Below are 10,836 nucleotides of genomic sequence, written 5' to 3' on the forward strand. Positions count from 1 at the left end.
ACATTAAATTATTTCGATATCATCTATTCCGTTTTTCCACCACATAATTCGGTACTACACTTCCATGTAACCCGCCATCAATTTCAGTTCTCAAGAAATCAAGTCAATTAAATATATTGGTATTAATATTCGAATTCAAAATTAAAGAATATAAAAAACACTACAAATGTACATTAGAAAAAAGTAAGTCAAAATGGAAAAAAACATGCAAAATAAAACATTACTATTGTACATGATCAAAAGTCAAAATGAAAATGTTAATTTATCACATTTTTACGTGTTTTTTTTATATTATCCTTTTTGGTCAGGAGTAAATTCCGAATTTGTATGAATCGTTAAAATCAGTCCTTATGTTATAAGCGTAGTAACTAACACAAGCTTCTTTAATATATATATATAGATATGAATATTATTTACTTGAATCGATATATTTCCGTTTGCCCAAAAGAACTTGGATAAAAGACAGACAATTTACAAAATTTCATAATGAATAAAAAATTAAAATAAATAGGTGAAAGAACTCTAGCCATGGCCATATTTGTTCTTAATAAACAAAGAGATCCCATAATATTATGTAAATTACCTTAACCCAAATACAAATCTCAACAAATCAGCAAATAAATATTTATATTTAACCACTGACCTAGAAAAATTCCGCTATAAAAGAACAACTTTCTTTGGGGAGCACATCAGTATTATTTAAATATCGAAAATAAACTATACAAATAATTTACGAATATCTTCGAAAATGTTCAAATTCGTAAGTGTGCCTAATTAATAATGTAAAATAAACTTGGTTTTTTTTAATGTCTGTCTTCTGCAGTTAGTATTTGTCACATTATTGGCTGTGGCCTCAGCTGCTGTGGCCAGAATCAAAATAGAAGAAAAAGAAGTTGTACCCATTCTAAATCAGGGTGAAGAGAAAAATTCCGATGGTTCATTCACCTACTACTATGAGGGTGCCGATGGTGCCAAACGTCAGGAAATGGGCTTTGTCAATAACGCCGGTACCGAAGAGGAAGCCTTGGTCGTCAAGGGCTCCTACCGTTACATTGATGCCAATGGCCAGGAAGTTCTCGTTGAATACATTGCCGATGAGAATGGTTTCCAACCACATGGCACCATCATTCCCAAAGAAATTTCCGATGCTGCTGCTGAAGCGGCCGTAGTGTCTAACATTCAAAGAACTCAATTGTTGCTAGAGAAGAAGAATTAAATAAACGAAACCAGTATTGATTGATATTTATGAAGTTGATATTTTAAATATTTTTTTTTTGCGATTCACCAACAATTTGGATACAGGCAAATTAGTATTTATTGATTCAAATGACCAAAATGTCAAAACTATTACAGCGGGCACACTTTGAGGATGTCGGCAACGAGAAGTTGTTGGTGGCTTTTTGACTAATGCCTATGCCATTCATGAATGAATGCGGATGATGATAAGTAGTTTGAAGTACCCTACATTTTTACAGGGAGAGATAAAAGAACTGCAACAAAATCAAACGTCATAATTTTTAATATTTTTTTTTTAATGTTATCGAATGAAAGCAAAAAATTTCGGAAATAGCATCAAATTTTAAAACAAGTTTATATTTGTTCGAATTGGTCACATTTGGCACGAATTATTGCCAAAACATATTTGAAATAGATCAAATTTTAGAATAAGTTTAGATTTGTTCGAATTGGTCACCTTTAGCACGAATTATGGCCTCCAAACGGCCAATAAAAGTGTCACTCGCTGCCCGAATTTTGCTCCGCGACATTTTAGCCCATTCCCGTCTATGCGCTTGCTTGTTTTCCAAAATACTCCAGACAAGTAGTCCAACGGATTGGTATCCGGAGATTTTGGTGGCCATTGTGCGCTGGAAATGAAAAGAGAAACCTCATTTTGTAACCATTCTTGGGTGGCGCGTGATGAGTCCTGTTGGAATGTCCAAGGTCTGCGGCCAAAATGTTTGCGTGCCTAAGGCTTTAATAAACCCTCCAGAATATTTTAGCGACAATATTTGACATTTATTCTGATGCAACGGTCGATTAATACGAGCGGAGAGCGAGAGGACCATCGGCTGTTATGGCGGCCCACACCATCACCATGGCCGGCGCTTGAGTTCTGGTGGCCAACCGAACAATCGGTACACATTTTCAGCTGACTTCTTTGGCAAGTGAACACGATCATTTTGATTGTTTACAAACTGCTGGACATCGAATGTTTTGCTATCATAGAAAACCAAATGCGGCAGTTCACCACTTTCGTCCAAGCGAAGCAACTCTTTAGTTGTTTTGAGTCTATTTCCTTTCTGTTGCGGTGTAAGTTTTTGCACTTTTGGAATTTTAATGGCATTACCCTCAGCTCATTTTTCAATATTTGTCGAATGAACTAATACGATATGTTCAGCTCACGAGCCATTTGTTGGCCACTGCGAAGCGGGGTTCGATCAAGTCGCTTCTTTACTTTTCAAACCATTTCTGCTGATGTTGCTTTTTCTTCCGTCCACTTCCTTGACGTCGGGCTACGCTACCAGTAACACGGTAACGAGCGATGGTACGAGACACCAAAGATTTATTCACATTTAAATGCTGCAGTGCTCTAACGATAGCCACTTGTGGTTTTCCAGCCAAATATAAAATAACTTTTTTCTGGAAAATTCTCACCAAAATGCTTTTGTACGCTTGTAAACAATACAATGAGGTGTCACTGGAATAATTTTAACAGCTGTCGGACGAGTGGCTTAGAAATGACAGCAGTCTGAAGTTAGTTGCAGTTTTTTTCATCCCACCCAGTATATTTGCGTAGTAGTTGGTTTGATGGCACCCATGTGGTAAAAGTCCACCCGGGTTTTTGCTTAATGAAAGTAGCGTGGTAGCAGTCACGTCGACAAGGGCCTTCTGACTGAACCTCTTACGAAACGAGTGAATTAAAGGTAGCCAACAAGTAGCGGTGATGAAAAATAAACGACTTATATAACATTCAGTATACAGGGAATTAATTCAATATATCTCAAAATTCCTCTGCCCTCATGTAATGACACCTTTCCCTTTTCCATATTTTAGAGATTTAAGACAAAATTTTGAATAGAATTGTCTAAAATTTGGTATTTGAAGTTCGCTACTTTGAAAAATTGATGTAACGATCGAATACCTAGGTACAACGTCTTTCTTTTCTTAATAAAAGATGATATGAAATGTTCTGCTTGCCTGATCTTAACGGCTTCGTATTTGGTTGTTATAAAGTTTTCCAAATATTTAATTTTTTTATGCTTTAAGTATTACTACCAGTGGAATGGATCGAATATAACATTAAACCACCCGAATGAGGAAAATGATTCTTTTATAGGGACTCTCTTAGCCTACCAACTCCAAATGACACCAACATTTAAATCAAATCCAAACAATCCCTAATAGTTTGGCTCATGGTGTTTTACAGCAAATAACAAGTGTAATAAAATATAACACCTAAAGCCTTTTAAATATTTAGCTCTCCTCCTCATCTTCATCATCGTCATTATCACCGACAGCACAAGACACTTTACACCGGGAAACACCTTCGAATTCCGAAAAAGGCACGAGGGTGCTTGGAAGCGATGTTATTCATTTATCTGCCTTGTATCGCTGCTGCAGTTTTACTGTAATTGTTGTTCCCATTGCTTTTGTTATTGCTGTTGGAGTAATTTCGTGGGCCGTAATAAATTGGCAAAAGTTTGTGCTCATCACAGAGCATTTAATTCTAAGAGGACGACAAGAAAAAATTGTAATTTTCGTCTCTCCACAGATAGGTATTTTGTTAAATATTTGAACTTTGAATTGACTTCGTTGCTGCAAGACATTTGTTTAATTTCGTCCGAATGGAGAATTTAAATTTTGAAGAAATATCAACACGATTTGAATATTCTCGTCATCATCATCTTGATGGCCAACTTTTACATGTTAATAACGTGAAATGTCTGTAAATGACTACGATTTGGGGATAAAGATAATGGCGGATGAATGAGAAGATGAACTGAACAAAGAACTGATGTTCTAGGGTGTGGTTTGTTTAATAGAAATTGTTGTATAATTAAAATATTTAAACAATAAAAATGTGAGATTTTTGATTTTTTTGTAGCCTACATTTTAGAACATCTGAAAATACATATTAGCTGTTAGAACATTTATAAATTCAGTTTTAAATGGGGATCATTCCGAATATTGGTTTTATACCCTCCACCATACTATGGAGGGTATATTAACTTTGTCATTCCGTTTGTAACTCCTCGAAATACTCATGTCAGACTCAACAAAGTAAATATATTCTTGATCAGCGTAAAATTCTAAGTCGATTTAGCGATGTTCGTCTGTCTGTCTGTCCGTCTGTCTGTTGTAATCACGCTATCTTTCGAATGAATTGAGATAGATGGCTAAAATTCTGCACACATGTTTATTTTTCCAGTAGGCAGGTTAAGTTCGTAAATGGGCCATGTAGGTCCACGTTTTCATATAGCTCCCATATAACGGTAACCCCCCTATATTCGGTATTTTGCTGATTTTAGCGACGTTATTCACCGGAATTGTTTCAAATTTGGTATTTGAAGTTCCAAATGGATACTATAGCCTAAGACAGACAATTGTCTGTGCAAGTCTATGTCTTCGTATAGCCCCCATATAACGGTACCTCCCGATATTCGGTATTTTGATGATTTTAGCGACATTATTCACGGGAATTGTTTCAAATCTGGTATTTGAAGTTCCAAATGGATACTTCACCCTAAGACAGAAAATTGTCTTTGCAGGTCCACGTCTTCGTATAGCCCCAATATAACGGTACCTCACTATATTCGGTATTTTGATGATTTTTGCGACATTATTCACTGGAATTGAAGTTCCAAATGGATACTACACCCTAAAATTGTCTGTGCAGGTCCACGTCTTCGTATAGCCCCCATATAACGGCACCTCGCTATGTTCGGTATTTTGATGATTTTAGCGACATTATTAACCGGAATTGTTTAAAATTTGGTATTTGAAGTTCGTTATGGTAACTACAGTCTGTGACAGAAAATTGTCGGTGCGGGTCCAGTTTCGAATTTGAATATGGTAATGGCTTATGACAAACAATGCATATGTATGTCCATGTCGTATAGATCCCAATATAACGGCTATATTCGGTATTTTTAAAATTTTAACAGAATTTTTGAAGGATTTTATTTTTTGAAAATTTCCAAATTCTTTGCAAATGGTGGAGGGTATTAAAAGTTCGGCCCGGCCGAACTTACTGAATGTCAAATTTGCAGCCCATTTGTGCACACCCATCCAATGCAGATCCCTCTAATTTAAGCGATATTAGATCGACATTAAATACAATTAAGTTTGGATCTATTTCCTTCTTCTTATACAAACATTAAGAAACCCACCAATCCACTTCGCATTTATTACTCGATTGAGGTGAACTTTTCCAAACTATATTTGTTTGGCCCAAGGACGAACCCTATTGAAATTGCTGATTATATGATTTAGATATAGCTCCCATATACCGATTTCGGATTAATTGTGCATTAAATGGCCAATATAAGTCCAAATGACCTGTATTTTGCTACATCTCACCGAATTTATTCTAGAAGCAAGTACAACAAATTTGGAGAAGATCGGCACACATATATATCTATAGCTCCCATATATATGTTTCATGCAATTTATTCCTTGGCGATTTAAGTCCCTAACATTCAATAGATGCATTCGAAAACAATGATATTTGATACCAGACATTTTATAGAGCTCGGATATACCTTTACCAAATTTTTTCTAGAACGGCTAAGATTTGGATATAGCTCCCATATATATCCTTAAACCGATTTCAGGTTTATTGTGCAAGTAAAGGATAATATCAGCCCAAACGGAGTAAATTTCGGGACATATGTTTCCATTTTGTGCAACTCGGCTCCGATATATATTTTCTTAAACAATACTTCTCGAAGTGATATCATGCCCCTAAAGCTGCTTCAAAGTCAAATGTTGATAGGTAGTATGATCTACTTCAAATAAATTCTTTTCCTACCAGAGCTCTACTAAATGTGCATAGTGGTGTAGGGAATAATATAGTCAGCCCCGCCCGACTTTTGACTTTTCCATATTGGTTTTTTTTTTGGGTTTGTATCATAAATATCTACTGCCGACATTCGTATTTATATAAATTCTATGCCATGAACTCCGTCAAACTCAGGCAGTAGACCATGCTTTAAAATTTAACTTTCTCAAAATATTTGTTCAAGGTAATCAGGAAATAAGTTTTGAAATTCTGTCTTCAAACGTAGTTTGCGTAAAATCTTCCATTACTTTCTTATCCATATTCATCTTCAAATCTCTTTTCTTTATTTAATAAGTGCAACACTCTACTGCTAATTGAAATTAATAATAAATAAAAAAAAATAAATAAACCCACCATCTTCATCCGCAACAAATCAGTGGCTATTACTAAACCAAATACAGCTAAAACGATTACTCAAACGCCAGAACAAAGAAACTACAGCAAAAACTATTAATATTCTAATTTGAGTCGAATAAAAACTGTCTTCATTGCATTTTTAATTGATTTCACGTCAAATTAAATACCATTTTGGCCATTAATTATAAAAACCAAGCTCAACAAGAATCATAATTAAGACTTAAAAGCTTCAATCACAGAAAGCATTTGTGTGTGTCCGCATTTGTGGAAATAACAGCAACTTTTTTCCATTCTTTATTGAAATGATTGTTGAATTGCAAAACTTCATTAGCTTCGCGGATTCATTAGTTGTGCGATGACTTTTAAGTTGATTATATTTCTTAATTAATGTAAGTGTATCTCCTCGATTGAATTTGAGTTGCTTTTTATCTAAATCATCGGTTTTAAATGGAATTAGTGTCTTGATTTGTTTTAAGTAAGATGTGTGCAAATACAAGAAAAAAATCAAATATTCTAAGAATAAGTTTCCGGATTTTATATATACGACAAAATTTAGACAACAATTAAGCAGGTTTATAAAAGGTCATTATATGAATTAATTACTTGAGAGAAATTTAGCTGACCGATTCTTTAAAGACTTTGGTGAAGCTTAAACATTAGAATTGTACATAAGATTACAATTAGTGCAATATAGAAATAAGATCAGCTTTTGAGGTGTACAAATATTAAATTAATGCAATACATTTGTATTAACAATTTTTTATACGCGAATATTTTTAATCCCGGCAAAATCACAAATAGTCGAACATGTCAATTCTGACCGTTACCTAGATGCCGATAGTAAAAATATCGGATATATATAGCGAAATATATACAATGTATATATACAAAGGAAGGGGATGTAAGCTAGAATGCTTATATATCCAGAATGGCTGGAGCGATTTTGACAAATTTTGTAAATTTAGAATGCCCTTTTGGCATAAAAACATAAAATCTACAAAAAATCACATAAAAAGATCCCAATAATGATGTTAATATAGATTTTGCTGTATTTTCTGACATATTTTATTTTTTCATACTTCTTATCGCGTGCGATTTTTTCAATTTGTCTTATAATATTGAAGTGTATATTTTGCAATATTTTTGCACTTTACAACACAGGTTGGGGTTATTATTTATATACAGATTGCAGTTATCGTTCGGTCCTCACGAAATTTTTGACAAAGGTAGGTTAGGCTCAAAAGGGATAAGTCTATTGTTTTCAAAGATGTCCGCAATATATTTAGGGGTTGAAATGGACCAGCAACTCAAAATGTTCCTGATTTTGCATCCGTTATAAAGGTCACAAATAGAAACCAAAGGACACGAAATCTTGCATGAAGTTAGAATTTAAGACAGCGGGTTGAATGGACTACTACTTTTGTGTAAAAAAATACCAAACTTCTGGCTTATTTATGCAGATTTCGTTGACGAATATAGCCAAATATCGTAGACAAGCAAATCATCTGGAAGAGTCTAAATTTGGAGACACAGAGGGGCCTCTTGCTTTGGAGAGGATCGCGGTTCAAATGAACCAAAAACAGAAATCCTCATCACACAATTGAAGCCAATCGACACGCCTGAGAAGATAGTTAAGCACAGGGAAGAATTCTGGCATTTTGGATGACCATTGGATTATATTTAGCCGTAAAATGGACCACAAAAACTAACAGCACGACGGAGTGCATAAATATTGGGAAAATGGTCAAAATGCTGAGGGTAATATCGGGCAGTGCTCCGTGACATAATTTCAAAAGCGAAATCTTCCAAAATGGATGTGGACATGAGGGGGTTTCTTACATATTGTAGTGTTGTAGGGTATCACATAGTCGGCCCCGCACGACTATAGCCTTTGCTTACTTGTTTTAGTTTAAAATAATTTTTGAAAAATGGCACATTTTTGATATTTAAACTTAAGAAAGACTGTACCAAAACCCCAATCAACTAAACATAATTAGGTCGAGGTATTTGAGGGAAGAAAGGCTTATATCAGGAATCAATTGAAGGGAATTTTCGAGCTTCAGACTGCTGGTGAATAGGATGTGCGTTTTATGTAGGCGTGAGTGAGTCTTGAGGTGGTGATCGATGATGATCGATTTTGATGCAAGGTGTTGACGATAGAATGCTGCGTTTTGGTGGGTGAAAGACTGGGTAATCGGAAAGTGTGAAAGGAAAATTTATGTATATTTTATTTTTAGGGCAATGAAGTTAGGGTTTTTATGTTTTCATTGTACCTATCTTTGTTCAAAACCACTGTTTATACTTGACACCAATATAAATCTTGGTGACAATCGGTTCAGATATAATATAGCTCCCTTATATATGTATCATTCGATTTCATATTTAAGTCCTTCACATACGTAATATACACTACATTACAACAATATTCGGCACAAGATATCAGAAACTCGAGAAATATCCTTGACAATTTTTGCCGAAATCTGTTCGGATTTGGATATAGCTTCTGTATATATCTTCGTTCGATTTAAAGTACATAGTTCGGCAAATGTGTAATATGAGTTCAAATGAAATGAATTTTGGCAGAGACTACCAAATTTAGCATATTCCATTATTTCCATTTTGAAAGATTTCGATTTTGAAATTACGTCACGGAACACTGCTCAGATATTACCCTTAGCATTTTGACTAGCGACATTTGCCCAATATTTACGCACTTCTTAGTGCTGTTAGCCGTTGTGCTCCATTTTAAGCTAAATATAATCTAATGGTCATCCAAAATGCTAGAACTTTTCCCAGTCATTAACTCTCTTCTCAGGCGTGTCGATTGGCTTCAATTGTGTGATTAGAATTTTTTTCTCTTTTTGGGTTATATTTTGCGATCATCTCGAAAAGGAAGAGGCCCCTCTGTGTCACTAAATTTAGACTCATCTATATGATTTGCTTGTCTACGATAATTGGCTATATTCGTCAACGAAATCAGCTTAGAAAACCCAGAAATTCGCCTTTTGTGTATTTTGGATATTGCCTGTAAGTTATTTTCAGTGTTTCGGTAGAATTGAAATGTTGGTAGTTCTACCCACAAAAGTAGTGGTCCATTTTGCCCGCTGTCTTAAACTCTAACTTCATGCGAGAGTTCGTGTCCCTTGCTTTATATTTGTGACCTTTATAATGGCTACCAAATCAAGAAAAATTTTAGTTGCTGGCCCATTTCAACCTGTAAGTATATTGCGGACATCTTAGAAAACAATAGGCCTAGCCCTTGTCAGCCTAACCCTACCCTTGTGAAAATTTTCGCGAGGATCGGACGATAATTGCAATCTGTATGAAATAACCCCAACCTGTTCTGAAAAAAATATTACAAAATATACACTTCAATATTTTAAGTCAAATTGAAAAAATCGCATGCGATAAAAAACATGAAAAAAATAAAAAAATGTCACAAAATCCTACAAAATCTATATTAACATCATTATTCGTACCTTTTTATGCGATTTCTTTTAGATTTTATTCTTATATGCCAAGAGGGCATTCTAAATTGACAAAATTTGTCAAAATCGATCCAGCAATTCAAGAGATATATGCACCCTAGCTAACATCCCCTTTCTTTGTATATATACATTGTATATATTTCGCTATATATATCCGATATATTTACTATCGGCATCCACGCAATGGTCAGAATTGGCCTGTTCTTTTATTTGTGATTTCGCTGGTATTAAAAATATTCGCGGAAAATTTGACTCTTATTTTACACAAATCTTATGGTCTATTTCACCCACTAAATATTACCCGATGACCATTAAAATTGGTCCAGCCCCAAGCTCTAGTCTTATGCAAACTTCCGCTTCGATTGGTTTATAATTGTGACCTGTAGGGCAACTGTAAAATCAGGACTTTTTTAAGTTTTTGGTCCATTTGAACCCCTAAATATTATGCGATCATCTCCAAAAGAAATAGGGTTCTATTCTGATCTTAACCCCACCTCCATTTTCAATTTCGTGAAGATCGAGCCATAATTGCGACCTGTAGGTTGATTACAAATTAACATGGACAGACGGACATACATAGCTAGATAGACTTAGCTCGCCAAGATTGGAAGATCCATAGATACTTTCCTATGTGGGAAACCAATATTTTGTGGTGTTACATAATTTTTGGTCTATAATTGTGGCCTGTGGAGCAACTGTAAATTCAATAAATTGGTCTGTCAATTTCAACCTCTAAATATTTTGCGTTCATCTTTAAAAGCAATAGGCTTCTATTCTGACCTTAATGCGACCGCGACTTTGCAGCTTGATCACAATTCAACGTGGGCAGACTGACAGATGGACGGACACACCTAGCTAGACTAAGATCGGCGAGGTAGGAAGATCCATATGTAAAACAATATGTCTTGGATTAGTATTTCGAGGGGTTAC

The 10,836-nt window shown here is 35.0% G+C and overlaps 1 protein-coding gene across 1 annotated transcript; it reads left to right on the forward strand.

Annotated features, from left to right (window-relative positions):
* Positions 1-715: 715 nt before the first annotated feature.
* On the forward strand, positions 716-1,216 carry LOC101896938 (endocuticle structural protein SgAbd-6-like). Its single transcript, XM_005185619.4, has 2 exons — positions 716-760; positions 824-1,216. The coding sequence occupies exons 1-2, from the start codon at positions 749-751 to the stop codon at positions 1,214-1,216; spliced, it is 405 nt and encodes a 134-aa protein (XP_005185676.1). The 5' UTR covers positions 716-748.
* Positions 1,217-10,836: the final 9,620 nt, after the last annotated feature.

The sequence above is a fragment of the Musca domestica genome, unplaced genomic scaffold (genome assembly GCF_030504385.1).
Source record: "Musca domestica strain aabys unplaced genomic scaffold, Musca_domestica.polishedcontigs.V.1.1 10, whole genome shotgun sequence".
Classification (NCBI taxonomy): domain Eukaryota; kingdom Metazoa; phylum Arthropoda; class Insecta; order Diptera; family Muscidae; genus Musca; species Musca domestica.